The 21,439-nt window shown below is 42.6% G+C and overlaps 1 protein-coding gene across 4 annotated transcripts in view; it reads left to right on the forward strand.

Annotated features, from left to right (window-relative positions):
* The window catches only part of TBXAS1 (thromboxane A synthase 1), a 387,815-nt gene that overhangs the window by 48,930 nt on the left and 317,446 nt on the right, over positions 1-21,439 (forward strand). Inside the window, exon 1 of one of the 4 annotated variants that reach the window (XM_061638832.1) lies at positions 10,091-10,173. The exons of the other annotated variants lie outside the window; for them this stretch is intronic. Within the exon in view, the coding sequence (XP_061494816.1) occupies positions 10,154-10,173 (20 nt within the window). The 5' untranslated portion in view covers positions 10,091-10,153. Of the gene's footprint in view, positions 1-10,090; positions 10,174-21,439 lie in introns of those variants that run through there. 4 annotated transcript variants of the gene reach the window in all.

A 21,439-nucleotide genomic window follows, 5' to 3' on the forward strand; every position in this document is an offset into this window, starting at 1 on the left:
ATGGCTCCAATCCTTCCCTGCAGGGGTGGTGGACAGATTAAATCGTCCGCCCCCGGAGACTAACGGAATCGACAGGATTCCTGAATGCCCTGGGGGAGTTCCCAGTAGATAGAGCAGGTGACCCTGTTGAAGCCCTTGTCACGCTGTGGAACAATGAGGCACGTCGGGCTCTTGACATGGTTGCCCCCGAGCACCCTCTCTGGCACTGTGGAGCCTGGCTTGCACCTTTGTACACCAGTTAGCTAAGGGCAATGAAACAGGCTGGACGATGGCTAGAGCACAAGTGGTGAAAGACGTGCTGTGAGCCTGATTGCACATGAGTAAAACATCATAACCATGCCTACTGTGTGGCGGTGAGGATGGCGAAGAAGGCCCACTTCTCTGCCTCCATCGCATCCTCACGTAGCCGTCCTGTGGAGCTTTTCTGTATTGTCAAGGGTCTGTTGACATCAACTCCAGGAAATGGAGTCTTAGACTGTTTGGAGGCCCACTGTGAATTGCTTGCAAGGCATTTTCAGGGTAAAGTTGCTCGCCTCCGTAGCAGTCTTGATGCCCCCTCCACCTCTCCAATGTAGTACTCTTGGATGAAACAGATTATCTTGACCCATCCCAGTCTGGGTTCAGGCCTGGTTATGGGACTGAATCGGCCTTGGTCGTCCTGATGGATGACCTTTATCAGGAGAAGTACAGGGGGAGTGCGACCCTGTTACACTTACTTGATCTCTCAGCGGCTTTTGATACCACTGACCATGTATTGGAGGCAATGTTTTACAGTGGTTTCGATCCTATCTCCAAGGTCTTTCTCAGAGAATAGCATTGGGTGACTGTCTTTTGGCCCCCTGGCAGTTGTGCTGTGGGTGCCGTAGGGTACCATCATCAGGAGATTTGGGTCGAGATGTCAGCAGTATGCTGGTGCTACCCAGCTCTATTTCTCTGTAACATCTGAATCAGAAGAGGCTGTGCAAGCCCTTGACTGCTGCCTGGACTTGGTGGTGGGCTGGATGAGGGCCAATAAATTGAGTCTGAATCCTAGCAAGACGGAGGCGCTGTGGGTTGGTGGTTCCTGTGTTCGGATAATTGGTCAGTTGCCTGCTTTGGATGGGGTTGTACTCCCTCTGAAAGAGCAGGTCCGTAGTCTGGGGGTTCTGCTGGATCCATCTTTGTTGCTAGAGGCCCTGGTGACCTCAGTGGCTAGGAGTGCCTGGTAAGACAGCTGTGGCCGTTTCTGGACCGGGATAGCCTGACCGCTGTTGTCTACGCACTGGTAATCTCCAGGCTGGATTACTGTAATGTACTCTGTGTGGGGCTGCCCTTGAGGTTGGTCTGGAAGTTGCAGCTGGTGCAAACTGTGGGGTCAAGACTGCTCACTGGGACAGGGTATCATCATCATGTCACCCTGCTTCTGAAAGAATTGCACTGGCTGCCCATTTGCTACCGGGCCAAGTTCAAGGTTCTAGTTTTCCCTTATAATCCTTTATAATCTCATCTGCAGGTGAGGGCTTCCTGCATATACCATCTTATCAGGAGGTCTGTTCTGCACAATATAGGAAACGGACCTTTAGTGTGGCGACACCTACCCTGTGGAATTCCCTCCCCTTAAATATTAGACAGGCGCCATCTCTGTTATCTTTTCAGCACCTATTGAAGACCTTCCTCTTTCAACAAGCCTTTTAAATTGAGACCTATCCCAGTCTGCATCTGTGTTCGAATTCTTTTTTAATATGTTCTTCTTTTTAAAAAATGTTTTTAATCTTAGACCATGTTTTGAAAGCTTTTTAAAAGAAACTTTTAAAAGATGTTTTGTTTTAAAGTATTTTAAAGTTTGTTTTTATGATGTTTTAAAGTTTTTAGCGCTTTTGTTTGCCGCCCTGGGCTCCTGCCGGGAGGAAGGGCGGGATATAAATCAAATTATAGATAGATAAATAAATAAATAAAGTCAGCTTAAAGAAAAAACCTTGGATAGATAAAATGTGTCCTTGTACTGCTTTTATTTGTAGGCCATGTATCTGCTTTACTCAAGGCATGGAGACTGCTGTAATCTGCCAGGTTTGACTTCCAACATGGATATTGTCATTCCATTAGGGTAATTATCCTGGATCTATTTTATGTGCAATCCGGTGTAATTTCTCTTGCAGGGGGTGGGGAATGCTGGCAGAGTAGAGTGCAAAACCTTGCATGTGCTATGTTAAAAAAAAAAAGTTTGTGCAACAACCTTTTGTGGAGATTTGTGAGCAAAGGGTCTTAAAGAGCAGCAGTTTCTTTCCGTCTTTTTTTCCTGTTTGTGTTATAAAAATAATTGTTTGTGAGAATGTAATTTGTTTAAAATTAGTAATGATTTTAAAAAAGAAAAAAGAGCAGCAGTGAAACGAGAAAGCTTTCCTAGGGAATAATCTGAGATGGAGAAGAACTTGAGGTTTTGTATAGCTCACCTCTTTTTAGTACTTGGAAATTTCACTGGCATCTCCAATTGCAAAATGCTATGTGTGTTGTGAATATCATGGGCTCCTATTCCGTGCAGTCATATGTCTTACTTTACAGAGGACAGTCCTGTATTTGAAGGTGTCCTCTGTTTGAAGGTCTGTCTGGTCCAAGTCTAGTCTAAAAATAAAGAACCATCAAAAGGGTGCGTGGGGGCCTTGAAGTTGTCCCTTAACTAGCACCTAGAGAATAGACTGAGCAGGCACCAGGCAACAGTCTTCCTCACTCTGATGAGAGATGTATTTTTTTTTAAAAAAACTGGCCATTATTTCTTTATGTGCACCTGTACATATAATTTGCTACATACAAATTGTGTACAAAACATTGGCCTCTTATCTTCTTATGGTGTGTAAGTGCCCCCCCCGTTCCTGTTGCATAATGGCGGTGAGATCTCAAGTGATGATTGATATAAAATACCTCTTCATGCCTGTTAAGATTAATTTTTTTTTTAATTTAGCTAAACATTTTGTCTCCTTGGAACACTGTTTTGCAATTTCTGATGGCTGTGCAGTCCCTTGATATGTGTTTGGTGCAAGGGTGGGGAACCTGTGGCCCTTCAGATGTTGTTGGATTGTAACTCCCATCAGCTGCAGCCAGTACTGCCAATGGTCAGGGATAATAGGGGTTGTAGCCCAGCAACATCTGAAGAGCCACAGGTCCCTCACCGCTGATGTAGGGCATGAGGTCATGCTAGTTTTGTTTTCAAGTTCTAAAAGTAGTAAGGCAACTTCTTCTCCTGCCCTGACATTTTAGGAAGCTTTTCTAGATGTGGCCAGCATTTGGCTTTTTGCTGCCTGAAGAGGTGAATTCCTTTACCTGGTGTGCACACCTATTCCTCCAACAGTGGGCGAGAGGGGATGCAAGCTCTAAGATGGCACAGCTATCCTGAAGATCCTGTCCCAAGTTAATGTTGCAGAATGTCCTCCCTGTTCGACAATTGCTTTCTGCCTGTGAAGTTGTGCTGAGGACCATGTAAAGGCTAGATTAGCTTCTCCAAGAATGGAGAAGCATTGTGGTTGTCATTTTGTGGTTGTCGCTTCATAGCTCAGGGATGTCCTCCCCCAGAATATCTACGAGGCCCTATTTATTAACCTCTTTTAGGCAGGACAAGACATTTTCTTTTCTGCTGTGCTTTCGGCATATGATGTTGAGTTGCTTTTTTCATTGTTCTTGCTTGGTTTGTGTTGATTGTCACTTTTGTGTATTATTCTAACTTATAAGCTATTGGGGATTTGCGAAAGGAGGAAAAGAAAAGCTGTATAAAATAGTTTATACCTCTGAGACTGGCTTTTTATGGAAAAAAATTAAGAGGTGGGAAATCTTGGATAGTCACTCAGAGGAAATCTGCTCCAAATCTGTCACTCTTTACATTCTCACAGTCTACTGCCTGAAATGAGGACTTAATCAGAAGCCCAGCTTGATACTTTCCCCCTTTGGTTTCTTTGCTGGCTGTGCATTTCCCCACTGTGCTGTTACTTTACTGATGCTGGATCTAGGCTCTCTAGGGAAAGATAGTGCTGTGAATGAACTTCAGTTGTTTAATTTGGAACAGGTCTGCATAAGTGCATTGCACAAATCAAGAATGAACAGAAAGTAGATTAGGATCTGCTGGTAGATCTCTGGATGATTTGTAGTAGATGGACAAGAGTTTCTGGTTTCTAGTAGTTTTAAGAATAAAAGCAACAAAAAAGCCATTATTGTCACTGTCTGCTTAAATTTGAGAAAATACGCTGCATATTTTACATAGGTGGCATCTGACGCTCCAGAAATGCAACAGAATTAACCCTCAGGCATCACTGCTCTGTTGGAGGGAATGTGGAAACACTGGAACTTTTTACCACGTGTTGTGGTTTTGCGGACGCAGTAAACATATTATGGAAGGAAATCTTTCAAGAGATCAGCACAATCACCCTCCAGGAAGGTCATTGCACCCTGCAACTGGCTCTCTTAACTATCTTTGACGAGGGATGAAGGGGCCTATTACACAAGGAACTAATTACCTTTCTAACTAATCTTTCTGTTGATGGGAGCCAGACAATTAATTGTCTATAATTGAAAAACTTTAGATAACTTGTAACAAATTTGGTCCATTGCGCTTATGGAAAAACGTAAAAGCAATTGCGAGCTCTGAATTATCAACAACAAGATGACTTTGTTGAGATTTATTTATTTATTTATTTATTGCATTTAATAATAATAATAATAATAATAATAATAATAAATTTTATTTTTCAGCCGCCTATCTGTCCGGGTTAGGGACACTCTAGGTGACGAACAACAAGAATAAAAACAGTCCATATACATCAACATAATCAAATTTTAAGCTAAAGAAACCATCCGTTAATTCAGTTATAACATAAAATTAATCTGTCCCAATCTTGTAGGCCTGCCTGAACAGCCAGGTCTTCAAGGCTCGGCGATAGCTGGACAGGGAGGGAGCATGTCTGAGATCAAAAGGGAGGGAGTTCCAGAGGGTGGGGGCCACAACAGAGAATGCCCTCTCTCTGGTCCGTACCAGCCTAGCTGTTCTCACCTGTGGGACCGAGAGAAGGTCTTGCGAGGCTGATCTCGTCAGGTGGCATAATCGGTGATTCTGGAGGCGTTCCTTCAGATATACTGGGCCGAAACCGTATAGGGTTTTAAAGGTCAACACCAACACCTTGAATTGGGGCCGGTAGACAACTGGTAACCAGTGAAGATCTAATAACACTGGGGTGATATGATCCCAGCGACGGCTATGCGTAATCAAGCGTGCCGCCGCATTCTGTACCAGCTGTAATTTCCAGACCGTTTTCAAGGGTAACCCCACGTAGAGCGCATTGCAATAGTCTAGGCGAGAGGAGACCAGGGCATGTATCACCTGAGGGAGCAGATGAACAGGAAGGTAGGGTCGCAATCTCCGTATCAGATGTAATTGATACCAGGCTGCCCGGCTCACTGCTGTAATCTGAGCCTCCATGGACAGCTGGGAGTCAAGTATGACCCCAAGACTGCGGACCTGGTCCTTCAGGGGCAAACTTACTCCATCAAGCATCAGGTCAGTAATTCCTAGTTTCCTTTTATCTCCCACAAGTAGTACCTCAGTCTTGTCGGGGTTCAGCTTCAGCCTATTCTCTCCCATCCATCCACTTACGGATTTCAGGCACTTGGACATGGTGTTCACAGCCAACTCCGGTGAGGACTTAAAGGAGAGATAGCTGAAGCTCTCTGGGCGGCTTACAACAATTAAAAACATTAAAAACAAATATACAAATTTAAAACACACGTTTTTAAAAAGCAATTTAAAAACACATGCTAAAATGCCTGGGAGAAGAGTAGTACATATTTATTGCCTACATGAATAATATCACACACAATTTGTGGCCACTGACCGCAAGCTGGTAACTGATGGCCCAATGCACTTGGTTAAATCTTGTAACTTGGGTTTGGAGACAGCAGGAGGGATTTTTGGGGAAACCTTACTGGTTCTGTAATAACTGTCACTAATTTGTCCACGTAACAAAGTGAAATAAAAACATTTCTAAAAATACCAAACAATAGCAACAGCAAACCTATTTTTCCCACCTAAATCCGGCTGTTGAAGTGGGGGAAAAAAAGCAAAGCAAGAGTGGACTTTAGAGTGCAACTTCAGTTCTGACATTGGGAACAAAATTCCTAGGCTCAGAATGTGCTCCGAGGCACCCTGTTTCTTTTGCCAGGCAGGAATAAGCAATGGCTTCCCTGGCGGAAGGAAGAATATTTCTCGTACTCATTTGCAAGGTGTTGATGACCCTTCTTTCCTTCACCTCCTGCTCAGAGTTTTATATTGCACACAGATGAATTCTGGTAAAATAGTATTGGTAAAATTATCCTTACTTCAGGCTGTTTCACACATTACATGGCAAAAAACCCCAGCTGGCCTAGGGTTCCCACTTACACATCACCCCCAAAAGAGGAGACTGATTAGTATAACATTCGTACATGCTCCTATATATGCAAATTTAGAAATAATTATTATATATAGAAATACAATACATCCCAGGAATGGGAAGGAAGACTGTGACCTAGTAGCCTTTGGGCGCCTTCAGTCTTCTGTCCGGGTGCTAACTGTTGATGGGCGACTTCAAGGCCCCTGCTTGCTCTTCTTAAGAGTTCTTTATCCTTAAACCAGACTTGGACTAGACAGTTCTTCAAACGGAGGACTCCTTCAAAGAGAGGATTGTCTGAAGTAGGCTATACAGCCATTCTGAGTTGCTGCAGCCTTTTATGGGTCTTAAATGAGTGGATGTGTAAGGCGCACATTTTCAAACAGCAGCTTCTCACATTCACACCTCACAATATGTGCTCTGAGGCACCCTGTTTCTTTTGCCAGTGTGTACACTCTTGGATCCATATTGTGTTTTAATTCTGCTTTTTTAAAAAAATAAATGGTTATATTCTCCCTCTTTTTACTATGCAGTTATAACTTTCTTGATTCTAAATACTGTTTTTCAATTTTTGCATAGGTTATTACTTCTGTTTTTTACCATGCATTCATTTTGAGATGTATTTATATAATTTTAAATAACAATTTGAATTGCTCTTACCAAAGACTTACGTACTTCTCTCACCTTATTTTTTAAAAATTAAATTTTAAATAATTAAAATAATTAAAACTTGACATGTTGGCTAAAATAGCTCTTTGGAACCTGCCCTGAATATTTTTGTAGTGTTTACAGCAGTAGCTGGATGTGAATGCTTGCTGCAAAGTACTGGAAAGTGTCTTTAATAATGTCCAGTTCTGTTGATGCTTGTGAATGCCTCCCCTCTTCCACATTCCAGTTATCTCTGCAGAAGTAGGTATAGGGCCACTCATTTACCATATAACTTCTACTTCTTTGCTAAGTGCTTATTTGCACCACCAAATTCCAACAAACGACAGTGGTGGTATTGCTCAAATGTCCTGTTCTCTCCCCATCCCCCGTCTTTATTAAGTGTTCATTTGCACATTCCTTTGTAGTATTTCATCAGCCGTGGAATGGTTGGGCAGATGCTGTATGCTGCATCATAGCCCAACCTGCTAACTCGTGTCTTGAGTTGAGCATCAGGAAGTAAACCCAAATACTGGCATTTCGCCCAAGCTGATAGGATGGTATGTTTTGAAAGTCAGAAAAAAGGAGAAATGGTTCAGAGATTTGTTGAGATGGGAAATACAAATTATAGGGTCAGAACAGATTTTTAAAAACTAGAATTGTATCGAAGGATGCATCTTCTTAACTTCCATGGCACAGTGAGAGCAAGAACTGTACCAGGTGGAAATTCTCACTTTAACACAACAAACATGCCTAACTTGGGCTTTAAAGCCTCCTGCTTTGGAAATTAGCCAGGCCTAAGATTATTTTATTTGAGTTGCATTGGCAACCGTACCAGCCTCTTATAAACAGCTGGAAAAACTGAGGTTTGGCTTACTGCCATAATGGAGCAGTCTTCAACTGTTTTTCAGCAACTGCTAAGTCATATGTTGATACCAGTTTTTACCTTGAATTCAAGTACCTGTTTGTGAAAATAATTCCCAAGCTGCATGCCATAGGTGACCTGGATATAAGAGCATAAGCAGACTCTTCTGGATCAGAGCATTGGTCTATCTAGTTCACCATCATGTTTGACAACAATAGCCAACCGGATGTCTCCAGGAAGCCCATCAGAAGAACTGGAAAGCAATAGCCCAGTGGTGGCTCCTTGTCAATGAGGCAGTGGAATCTACTCGGAATTTCAGCCCCACCTTTCAAGGATCTGTCCAAGGTGCTGATTCCATTGTACAGTTCATTGTCAGTTCGGACTAAAACCTGGGGCAAATTCCACTGCCTCACTGACATGGAACCACCAGCCGCCACTGCAATTGCCCACTCCTGCTGTTGCTCCTCAATGATGGGTATTCAGTGGTACATTTGCTTCTGAACATGGACATCTCATGTTGCCAGCATGACTAATTTGCCATTAGTAGAGCTACTTCTCTCATTATGGCTACAAGGAACTTCCAGATCAGAGGGAGTACCTCTGTGCTACCAGTAACTGGTATTCAAGCAATGCAGGAGGGGCTGTTGCTTCTGTGCTTTACTTAGGTTTCCTGGAAGCACCTGGCTGGCCACTCTGGGAAACAGGATGCTGGACTTGTTCAGATCTCTTGTGTGGCATACAACTTGGGAACTGCAGCTTTAAAGCCATCTAAACCAACTGCCATCGCGTCTTGTGGCAATTACTTATATATATACTGCGTGCTGCAATTTTTGTCCTAAATCGGCTGCCCAGAGAATCATCTACTGAGGGGACTGCTTGCTGCTTCTCTGCATGCTTGATTGCTCTGGCTGTGCCTTCCTGCTGCAGGAGATGAGCAATTCTGTTGTGTCTCTGTATTGGAGACTACTAAATGTTCAAATCGCTCCAGAGATGCATTGTAATTATCTGTCCTCAGAGTAGGGCTGCTGATTGGCCAAAACTAAAAGCATGACCTCTTCCTGTGCCTTTTAGCAGCAGGTTGGTAAGCGCGAGGAATCATCTGGTGAAGCTTTTCACATTGTGTAGAGAAGCATTCTGAGCTGCTAATGTTTGCAAATTACGCTGCTGTTAAAGGTACAGGAAAGAAATTAATCATAAAAGTAGTTGGGAAACCTGCCTCAGAGGAGGCTGCTTGTTGCATATCTGAATGAGTTAGTGTTCTTGTCTCATCTAATTTCAAGCAGCAGCCAGTGACTCATTCAGAAAAATGGTATGTTAGTATATTCTTCTGAGGGCAGGTAATTCTTATCCTTAATTCTTATGCAAGCTACAAGTAAACCTTTGGGGATAACAGACTGGAGTGTGCCTCATATATTAATTATATAATGTATCTTGTACTTGTCAATGTTTTTTTTGTTAATGACAAAACTTCAATAAATACTATTTAAATATATATATATATATAAAATTTGGAATAAAAAAATTGGAACATTGCTTTAACTATCCATGCCATGGTGTAAAACTCCAAAAGGGTAGCAGGTTTAGTTTGTTGCAGTGAGAACAAAAAAAAAATTGTGTAGCACCATTAAAAACCAACATATTTGATCTAGTTTTCCTGGACTTAAGATGAGTCTATTTTTTTCAGGCATCTGATGAAGGGGCCTCTAGTCCACAAAACATAAGAAGAGCCCTGTTGAATCAGGCCAGTGGCCCATCTAGTTCAGCATCCTGTTCTCACAGTGGCCAGCCAGGTGCCCATGAGAAGCCTGTAAGCAGGACCTGAGCACAACACTCTTCCTGAGCCCAACAGCACGAACGCTTACACCATAATAAATGGGATAGTTTTTTAAGGCACTACGAAATTCTTTGTTTATACTTTCCATGTACCTGGAATTAAAGGTAAATGAATGGGCTTCTTAACCGGTATCCAGGGCCCTACCAGTCACTGCTGGAAACAGTTATGCTGAACTAGATGTGCCCTCAGTTTGATCCAGCAATAGCAGGGTTCTCTTATTGCATCCTTTCCAGCTGCTCTTTAAAGAGGCTTTAAAATGGAATTTGAACTGCAAAAGTTTACCTCCATCTCTCTCCTACCCCTCCCATTCCTGTTTTGTCACTTGTAGTTTGTAATAGTCTATTTGTGCAACAGTTCTTGTCTCTGTAGTCAAAGTTAGCTCAGCAGACTTTGCGCTGAAAACATCCAGAAATCTGTTGAGAGATAATGCTGTCCTCTGTCTTTCTGTGAGTATTGTGTGGAGTATTTTGCATTGTGTATTTTAATGCAGTGCTTTTTTATGCTTGGTTTTTTAGCAAATCTGTTTATTTAATTTCCAGTTGTGGTTGTGTTAGCGGTCATGGTTTTAAAAATAGCCTCTTTGGCCTTTTCCTAGTGGTCACTTTTCAAGACATATTGGATGTTCTTGGAGCGCTGGACCTGTGCCATATTTATTACACATGTACTGTTATACACAGCAGCACCTGTGAGTTACATAAAAGACCTCATTCATATGGAAGCCTTGTGTTTGTGTTCCTCGTGGAGGCCAAGAAGAAGTTCAAAACTGTGTAAAGGATAAATAATATTGAACCAGCCGTAAGGAAGAGAGTGATTTTTGAATGACAGCAAGGTTCTACCTCCCCTAAGTATAAAGTCTTTGCTTCCCTTCTGATATGTGGTGCATGAAAAGGTTGGCTGGGTTGGTTCTTCTTTTTGATTCCTGACTTAGAGCACAGTAAGTACCTTGCACAATGAAGTCAGACCACTGGTTCATCTAGCCTAATGTTGTTGTTCTCCTCTCACTAGTGGTGGCTCAACAAGGTCTTATGCCAGCTCTGCTCTTTGAGATCTTTTACTTGGAATCTGAACACGGAACAGAAATGGGTGGTGCCCATTGGGACTGGTAGGACAGAAGGCAGGGAGGCTGACAGGAGGAGGAACCAGAGCCAATGACAGGCAGAGCCAACCTCTTCTAGTTTTGTCCCCATCTTCTTCCCTGTTGAGTTCTACAAGGGCAACACTAAGACTAAGGAGGAGGAAGCTAACAGCCAGGGTCACTCCCTGGACCAGTTGTGAGTAAGAAGGCCAGGCAAATGAGGGCTGGCTGAGGGCAGACCGAGATTGGTGGGGCAGTGCTCCACTAATCGGACAGACAATTCTGTATGCAAGGCATGTGCTCTACCACTAAGTTTGCTTGCAAATTCAGAAAAGGGGATGCCGCCATGGGAAAATGCAGATGTGCTTCTGAAGTGCTTGATTGGCTACTTATTGATGGATGCACACTTAATTTTGGAAAAATCTCAAGAGAGTGACTCTTGTAGGTTGGTATAAAAATTTTTGGCAAATTGTGCGCCTTGAAAAGTGAGCTAATCATTTAAGGTTTGCAGCAGGTGAAAAGCGTAAGGATACCTTTTCGATGGATTGGTATTGCTTTATTAGGTACACAACTGAGCAGAGTGACAGTAGGACAGCTGCTGTGACATTTAAATCTGGGGCTGTCCTGAACTGTTTGTATACTTCTCTTTGTTTTATGTGCAGCCTCTGGAATCGCTATATCTGTAGTCTCTCGTTTGTTGTATCGGGTACTGTAGCTGGGTTTTTGTGACGTGGGCTGGGAGGAAGCTTTTCTTTCTTGTCTTCATTACCTTTGTATCTGAAATATACAATAACAGTTATTTTAAAAGAGAGAGAAAGGAGGGGATCAAAGCTCAGGCAGCAAGTTCTTAAAGTTACAGTTCTTATGACTGGCTGGATTGGAAACAGTCTCGTTAACTGGATGGACTGGCAGCAGTGCTGCTAGGTGGCCGTTGAGTTGCTATTGGTGTTTTCCTGTGTCCGTCAGGTGTGTCCCCCTGCCTCCTCCAGGTCAGGTGCCAAAAGACGCCACCCTACCCTGGTCTGTCGAGCAGACAAACCTGCACTACTTTACAGCATTTTTGGTTAAGGCGACCACTGTCACATTGCCAAAAAAGAGGAGTTGCCTCACTCACAAAGAGGGCAAAAGATGACACTGATATGCATAAGATTCACATATGCAGATTTATATGTACAGATGCAAATTGAGAAATATGGAATATCTTGCAGTAGTGGGAAAGGCTGTAGCAAAGTGACCTGTGTGCCTGCTCAGCCTGCTGTCCAGGTGCTCATTGTTGCTGAGGAGCAACTTCAAGGCCCCTGCTGTTCTCCCTTTCAAAGGTCTTTTTCTTTAAACTAAACTTGGATTGGACAGCCCTGCAAATAGTGGACTGTCCTCTGTAAAATAGAGAACACCCTAGGTTTGGCTATTTTGTCTTTTATGCTGTGCATTGAATCCTGCCGCTTTTAGAGATCCCAAGATGTTCTGAGCTCTGGGGAATTTTAAGGTAATCCTTGAGAGTTGGCTCTGTATATATCCATTTTCCATGAAGAGGTACTCTTTTAATTACATAAGAATGAAGGCCTCAACTGATCTGCACCATACTCTAGCATACTCATCTATTAATCTGACCCTGAAACTGAGCACTGAGGAATTTCTGTTCATTATTCAAGATTGCAAGGATTCTTATACAAATAAAATTACAGGAGGAGCACTGGGACAGCTTTAAAGTAATTTAAATGTACATGGTATCTAAACTTGAACAATTGATATTGTCTTAGGGACACAAGAGTGTAAAACTAGAGTGATGAAAGAAGTATCACTGGGTGTCTATTGAGAATTGTTTTTCAACGCACCTGTAATGCTCACCTGAAAAATCTGGAGCTGTTCAAATACCAGGTTCAGCATTAAAGGAAGGGCTACTTTTAATCTGAGCATGGAAGCAGCAAGTCAGCACTGCATAAGCAAGCACTTGTTCATGCTATGCTGTGAATCTGTGTATTGGAAAGATTTAAGAGGTAGTAGCTGCACTGCTGACTTGTTAGCCTGAAGGGTTTTTTCTTAAACCTGGATAAATATAGATTGTGCAAATCTCTGAAGATTAGCTGCAACTGCTTCAGCTACAGTGTGAAACCTCTGTACTCCTTTGTGTTAAGTAGCCTGTTGCATTATGTGTTGTGATTGTTCTTCAGTTTCATGGAATGTGAGTATAGTCTGCAAAGTTACTAGTCCACAAACATTTTTACTAATATACCTTTATTCATTTTTTATTGCATTGGTCTTCCAACTGGTAAATTGGGCCTCATAACTTGGGAGCTAGAGTGTTAGACCTACTAAGTGCAGACTTTGAGACCTGGGTTCAAATCCCCACTTGTCCATGAAGCTTACTAAGTGACCTTGGACCAGTCTGCTGCCCCTCCCAGCGATCATGAGGTTGTGCACTGATAAAATTCATGTATGGAAGTCACCAGTCAGCATATTTTGACAGCCAAACTATCCCCATGAGAACACACAGCCCAGTACCTCTATTCCTGCTCTGAATGAGGTGTGCTGTGCAGGGCCCATTGGAAGAGCCTTTTCAGTGGTGGCTTCACAGCTATGGAATAATCTCCTCAGTGAGGTGGGCTTTGCCTCTAAGACACATCATTTTTGTCATGCTTTTACATGTAGAGAGGTGTGATGGTAGTTCATATGAATTGGTTTTATTATGTATTATGTTTTGTTGTGTTTTATTTTGTTGTACACCACCCTGTGACAGTTGTGGTGAAGGGCAGGATAAAAGGATCTAAATAAATAAATACATCTGGCAGTCAGAAAGCATCCACTGCACCTTTGCCTGTGGCTTTGTTAGTAGGAAGCCTGCATGGAGAACACAGAGGTACCTTAGGATAATGGTTCCCAAACTTTTCCTCCCATGGACTTGTAAAGTGCTGAGGGTCTTGGTGGACCACTTAATGATTTTTCCTGCCTGTTGTAGCAATTGTACTATGCTGTGCTAGATGATGTATGCTTTTAAATGTATTTTTCGACATGCTGCAGACCACCTGAATGAAGCTTGCAGACCACCAGTGGTCCACAGATGACAGTTTGGGGATCCCTGCCTGAGCAGAAGTCTTTGAATCCTGCTGGAACCATTCTTCTATAGGAGAAGAGCTATAGCTCAGTAGTAGAGCATCTGCCTTGCATGCAGAAGTTCCCAGGTTCAATTGCTAGCATCTCCGGGCAGGACTGGGAGATACCCCAGTCTGAACCCCTGAACAGCCACTATCTGTCAGTGTGGAGAATGCTGAGCTAGATGGACCAATGGTCTGACTCAAGGCAGCTTCCTATACAGTAGCTGTGTACTGTAGAAGTATACTTCCTATATGGTAGTTCCCATAACACTGTCCACAGACTGTATTTCTGTCTCGGGGAGGGGAACACGCTTTTTCCAAGGAAGCGGGTAGAGAACCACATAGACAAAGAATGAAAGCTGCAACAGGAAGTAGGACTGAGATTTGAGCAAGCATAAACTTCTAAGTACTGTTTGATGTCCTCCAGTTCCCCACTCCTCCTGCTTCAAAGATGCAGACAAACTGGAACAGGTTCAGAGGAGGGTAACGAGGATGATCCGGGGACTGGAAACAAAGCCCTATGAGGAGAGACTGAAAGAACTGGGCATGTTTAGCCTGGAGAAGAGAAGACTGAGGGGGGATATGATAGCCCTAATCAAGTACTTGAAAGGTGGCAGGAGGGCTAGGATCTCTCAATCATCCCAGAGTGCATAACATGGAATAATGGGCACAGGAAGCCAGATTCAACTGAACATCAGGAAAAGCTTCCTGTAAGAATGGTACGACAATGGAACTAATTACCTAGGGAAGTGGTGGCTCTCCAACACTGAAGGCATTCAAGAGGCAGCAGGACAGCCACCTGTCAGGTCTGCTTTAACTTGGATGCCTGCATTGAGCAGGGGGTTGGACTTGATGGCCTTATAGGCCCCTTCCAGCTTTACTATTTACTGGTGCTGTGCCCCAGACGAAGGGGAGTTTGATCAGGGAGGGGAGTCAGATGAGGGTGAGGCTCCTTGGGGAGTTGGAGGAAGGGAGACAAGCTGAAGTGTGTGTTTCTGGCAGTCCTCAAACTCTCATGCCTGGCACTTCCACAGAGGCAGCTCCTGCCCTGCCTGCGAGTCCAATGCCTGAGCAGTTGGGAAGCGACTCTCTGATCGCGCCATCTACACCTGTGCAGGAATCCCTGCCAGACACTTCAAATGCTTCCCAGCCAATCAGCATCCCACTTCCAGAGAGCGTGCTGTCACCTAGCGAGCTCTGCTGTTGGATGGGCTGTCTGAGACTCGCCCCCTCCTTGCCCTGCGTGAGGATGCTCGAGACTTTCAGAGGGTGGAACTCAGGCGGAGCCGCCGCTTATGTGTAAAAACCTTTCCTACTTAAGCAGGTGTCTCCCAAGGCACAAGTGCTGAATCAGCTCTCCCCGAACGCTGCAGGGACTGCTTAGCTAGGATAGTTAGGGAAGGTATATGAAGGATAGGATAGTCAGAGCAGACAGGTATATGAAGCGCACCACTTTGGATGTAACTATAACCCTAATAAAAAGGGGAAAAGACATCACCTCGCCTCAGTCTGAATCCCTCGCCTCTGGGCAGGACAGTTGGGATCTTATAGCATAAGAGATCTGTTGGTAGTTATGTTCCACATTTTAAGGTGTAAGGATATCACTGTGCCAATGTAACAGCTCAGCATCCACCAATGTAAGGGAGATTAGGAGTGATCGCATCCCACCCAGCAGTCACCTCTCAGGGTTAGGATCACACTGTTCATTTGCAGAAAATGTTAAGTCATAAAATGGAATAAAATTCTGAGTATGTATCAAGTAAAGATGTTTTAATATATTTTAAAGTCTGTTTTTATGATGTTTTTAGAGTGTTTTTACTGTTTTTGTTTGCCATCCTGGGCTCCTACTGGGAGGAAGGGTGGGATATACATTTAATAAACAATACTAGTACTAATACTAACTTTCTCTTGCCCCTGGGTAAACCAGAGTAAACCTTGGACTTGAGCTTGCCAGAGCCAAACTAGACCCATGCGGCAACCATGTAACTGAAGCACATGTTTGTCTTCATCACATGTAAAAGGAGGGTGGGGTCTACATCTTACACATAGGAGCATGCATAGGATAAGACAGTAGTTCCTAACCTTTGAGTATGGGACCCCCTGTATAAGCTCAAAAAATTTCATGACCCCCCCATGCTAATTGTAAATTTAGCCTCTGTTGATTGAAAAAATGGTGCGTGGCAAAATCACATCTCCAAATATCCCTTTCCATAAAAAGCTCCCTGCAGGAGGTGTTGTTTCTTAATGCAAAGGTCCATTCAAATTGGTATCTCCCTCCCTCCCCTGCAAACTGAAGATGTACAGCCCTGTCTCCCAACACCAGTGGGTTACAGTGTTGGATTAAGATCCAGGTTCAAATCCCCACCCAGCCATGAAACCCACTGGGTGACCTTGGACCAGACAGTCTCTTAGCCTGACCTATCTCACAGAGTTGGCGTATGAGCACCACCTTGAGCAACTTAGAGGAAAGGTGAGATATAAATGCAATAATAATTCAATAAATACATACATTTCAGCTGCAGTGCTTGTTCTGAGTAAGGGTGTCGTCAGCAGCAGCATGCGAGGAGATGAGAGTCAGTGATAGTAATCCCTTCTTCCTGGTAGCTCCACCCTCAGCCTCCTTTGGTGTCTGCCATGTGTTTTATAGGCAAATTCCTGCCCTCGGCGTGCCTGAAAGACGCTCTGGCGCTTCAGCAAAAGTCCTCCCCTCTTGTTTGGAGCAAGGGGGAGGTGTCTTCTGCAGTAGCAGTGGGGAGCAGGCAGTGTCCAGAGAGTGAAGGCTTAAAATAAATAAATAATTCATTTCTTTACTGTTCGCTGCCTCCTCTGGATTACTTCACGCCCCCCTGGAGGTCACGGCCCCAGGTTGGGAATTAATGGGATAAGAGCAAGACCCTTACTACTCTGTGCTTCATAGCCTGAAGCAATTTTCTTCTGCCTGACTTAGGGAAACCAGCCTAGGGGAAAGCTCCTTAAAAGCAGTGGAGCGGCAGTCAGGTCAGATGTGGGAAGCAGGAAGGGGTCTGGGTCTTGCTATCCTCTCTGGCTGCCTCCTATTTGTGTACTTGACCTCCCTTTGTATGTGAATGGGGCAAAGATGCATTTACCCCATGTGTCTGGTTCACCCTTAGAGTATATGGATTCCAGGTAATGTATGGTGCCATTTCCTGCTTTTAGAAGTCAACCAGTGGTCCTTTCCCGTGCGGTAATTATGCCTGTCTGGGTGGTGGTTACTGATAAATGTTTTGGTCAGATCATATTTATTTATACTGTCATAGACCCACTGTAAATTATAATCGGAGTAACAGATCCTAGACAACATGGAATGTTACATATAGCATGAAATAATATACTTGTCCTCTTCCTTTATACAGGATTCTAACGTAACACTTGCTGGTATACCAGGCAAATGTTTTAAAGGTGGAAGGAGCAAATCTTTTCTCTTATAATACTTGTAATAAAGCATGATGTGGCAAAGAGATTCCTAACAGCCTCATTAGAAGGCAAACTATTTTTTCATTGGCCCTCCATTAATGTTCCTGGCAGAGAATTACAGTGTGCCGACATAAAAGCTCTTCAAAGTTTAGGAATGGTTAGAAAGTTTAAATACTTGTTCGTCTGATAACGGTCAACACTAATTTTATTGCCAATGATGTTTGATTGATTTTAGGGTAACTTTGTGTCGCTGATTCCGAATATGGCATCGGTTTTGCTAGATTGGCTCTAATTTTTGAGATAATGGATGTCCCCATTGAAATACATAACAAATTCAAAAAATTTAATGGTCAGGCATAGCCTACCCACAAATGACATGGAAACTGTCTCAAATCATACAAAAGTAAACACATGAAATACCTAATGGCGTTGTATTCAGTACAATAACATTAAAAGTAAGCTGATTCAGATAATCACAATTAATGCATAGGAAAACGCTGTGTGTACAATTTTCTTTTATGTGAGGCATCAGGACAATCACACTGGAGGCTCCAGCAGTAGTCTGCCATCATGTGTCTGTCCCATCTGCCTTGATACCTTTTCTCCATCACCTTTATATCCTGATGGAACCTCTCCCCTTGTTCGTCACTAAAATCACCAAGATTATCCGGAAATCTGTCTAAGTGGCTATGGAGATAGTGTACCTTTATGCTCATATTAGTACCCAAATGTTTAAAGTTAGCGAGCATGTTTTGCACCAATTCTTCATAATTGTCTGCTTTGTGGTTACCCGAGAAGTTCTTGACAACTGAGACATAACTGCACCAGGCAGAAGCTTCAACATCATTCATAAATTTAGTGAAATTCAAATCATTGATGAGTTTATGAATTTTAGGACCATCAAAGATTCCTGCTTTTAGTTTTTCCATAGTCAGTCCAAGGAACGATCTACAAATGTATTTGAAGCAATCACCATCTTTGTCCAAGGCCTTAACAAATTGCTTCATCAGTCCAAGCTTGATATGGAGTGGTGGGAGAATGATTTTTTCTCTGTCAACCAATGGCTTGTTAATGATGTTCGCTGCACCTACAGTCATGTGTTCCCTTGAAGGCCATGTCACTTTTTTCCAATGATCTCGCTTTGCCCTACTATCCCACAAGCAGATGAAACAAGGGTACTTCGTGTATCCACTTTGCTGCCCAAGCAAGAAGTTCACCATCTTTAGATCAACACAAATAGACCACTGGTGCTCATGATAGCAGAGCTCCTGCAAGACCATTTTGATATTTTCATATTCTTCTTTAAGTTTTGTTGAGTGAGCAATTGGAAGAGATGCATAGCTGTTACCATTGTGCAATAAAACACATTTCAAGCTTCTGGTGGAGCTGTCTATAAAAAGCCGCCAATCTTCTGGTCAATATTCCGGTAGTCCCATTTGGAGAAGAAGTCCAGGAATGTTATTGCAGTATACAAGTTCTTCATCTTGGCTAAAGTATGGAAGAAGTTCCTCCTCTCTTGTCCGATAAGCTGTTATGTTAGCTTCCGGCTGTAGACAGTTCTTTTCCATTAGCCTGGATGCTAAAAGTTCAGATGCTTGCTTGATCTCGTATCAGATCATTGAGTTCTTTTGGGGAGAACTGCTCAGGTGTTGAAAAGCTTTCTTCATATCCACTTCCAGGGCTACCACCTGTGCTACACTCCACGTCCAGCATTTCTTCAACATCTGACAGTGGAAGGTCAGGCAGTGAGGTAAACACTGGTATGGGAACGTCTTTGCTGTGTGGCACAGGTCGCCTTGCTGAGTCCAAATCAGGATACTCCCACTTATGTTTCTTGTAGCGATTGAAGCCTTTCACATTCACAACATAAAAATAACAATCATCGTGATGGTTTTGTGGCTCTCTCCGCACCATAGGCACACCAAAGTTTAAATGTTTCCTTTCTCCATTTTCCCACTGTCGTAGGCACTCTACACAGGTTTTGCAAACCTTATGGGGAGCCCAAGACTTATCTTGATCTCCAAGCGTCACTCCAAAATAAGCAAGATATGCTTGTTTTACAAAGTCAGTGATGTTTTTCCTTTGTTTTTGCAGAGTGTATTTACCACAAATGTAGCAGAATGCATTAGGATTGTTTAAGCAGCCTCTTCGTGACGAACTCATATTCCTCTTAAAAAACAACAACTATCAATATGATATTATATGCAATGGATAAACTTGCAAAACAATGTTCAAGAGTAAAAAGACAGACCAAACCCTGCTGCATATGTCAGCAGCTACAGGTCATATTGGGATACAATTGTCATTTGAGGGGTATCCATTATCTCAAAAACTAGAGCCAATTCGGCAAAACTAATGTCATTTTTGGATTTAGCACTCCCAAAATACCCTAAAGTCATTCAAACATCCGTGGCAACTAAAAACAATTTTTTTTTGTTGGGCTGTGATTTCCAATTATCTAAACCCTAATATATTGGGGAACAAGTTCTGACAGAAAAGGCCTTCAACTCTTGAAAGTCCATATCCTTAATGCCTTGCTTTCTCATAACGAAAAACGCTGAGAATATCCACAGAAAATCCTAAAAGGTGTATTTTATACAGGATATTTTTTCCAGGAGCTCATAAAATAATCTGTGAATGTTGAATCAACCAACTATGCAGATTTCCTAAAATGGTTATAAAGCCAATTGTTGATAACAATGCCCCACGCAACTGCTTGGAGGGAGTTCAAACCTACAGCCAGAACTGTCCTCTCTCCACATTTAGGGCTTCCAAAAATTTCAGAAAACCCCCTTGTATGTTCTCTAGGGCAGTGGTTCCTAAACATTTTCCCCCATGGACCACTTGAAAATTGCTAATGGTCTTGGAAGCCAGTTAATGATTTTTCTGTCTGTTGTAGCAATTTAATGTGCTAGATGCTGTATGATTTTTATTGTATTTTATTAGCTTCTTTTGTTTCTTATATATTGTATTTTATCGTATTACAATTTGAATTCCATACAGTTGAAATCCATAGAAAAAGGTAATACAATGAAATGCAAAATAATAAATAAAAGAAATAAAAATGCAATTAAAATCAATATGAATATTTAATACAATAGATGTGACATCTCCTGTCTTCAGCCACAGACCACCTGAATGAACCTTGTGGACCACACATTGGGAACCCCTGCTCTAGGGTGCTGTCAATGTCTCTCCCCTGCCGCATAGGTACACGTACACACACACACACACACAAGAGAGAGTTTCACATAGGTTGTCCATCTTAATAAGTGAAAAAGAATCCCCAAGTTCTGAGAAGCAAGCTCTTGCTCCAACAGATGACCATCCATATATCACTTAGAAGTGGATCTGCATCTAGAAAAAGCCAAGATCTTAGTTTTATCATAATTTGTTTTATCAACTTTTCACTAATACAGTATGAAGAAAATTGCTCTAAAGCCCTTCTAAGATCCACCCTATCATCTACATACAGCAATATACTAACTGTTGCACTTAATGTTTTGAAGACAGAGATTTATTTCTGTGTTGAGAAAAGGTATCTACCTACAATAAAATACATGAAACTCCAGTCAAGAACATGTCTTTTAAATGCCTCAGATACTGATGTCATAGGGCAGGTCACAAGTTCAGTAGAAGCATTTTTGTGTGTGTTGTGGCTCCTCATCTTTGGAATGATCTCCCCAAGAAGGTCCATCAAGAGATCTCGTTACTGTGATTCAGGTGTCAGGCAAAAACATTTCAGTTTGCCAGGTCTTTTAAGAACAGCTGATATCAGCGTTCTTTAATGTGGAGCAGTTTGATCTTACCATCTATTTAAATTGGCTTGTTCTGTATTAATTTGTATTAATGTGTCTCAGAGGGTGCTCTGAAGGCAGCTGTTGTGCCATGCCTGAACTCTCTGGTCAGCTGTAACTGATCAGTACCTGGACAGAACACTGTCTGTAAAACTGCTCTGGAGTCCTTAGGGGAGGGACAAGATAGAAATATAATAAACAAACAGTGTCTCTTAAAGTAGGAAATCTTGACATTGCTACTGCCCGTTATCCTTTGCCAGTTCAGTGGTCTGTCAGAATATATTTTATCTCCAACGCTGGTAATCTCACAGAG

The sequence above is a fragment of the Rhineura floridana genome, chromosome 8, assembly GCF_030035675.1.
Source record: "Rhineura floridana isolate rRhiFlo1 chromosome 8, rRhiFlo1.hap2, whole genome shotgun sequence".
Lineage (NCBI taxonomy): Eukaryota > Metazoa > Chordata > Lepidosauria > Squamata > Rhineuridae > Rhineura > Rhineura floridana.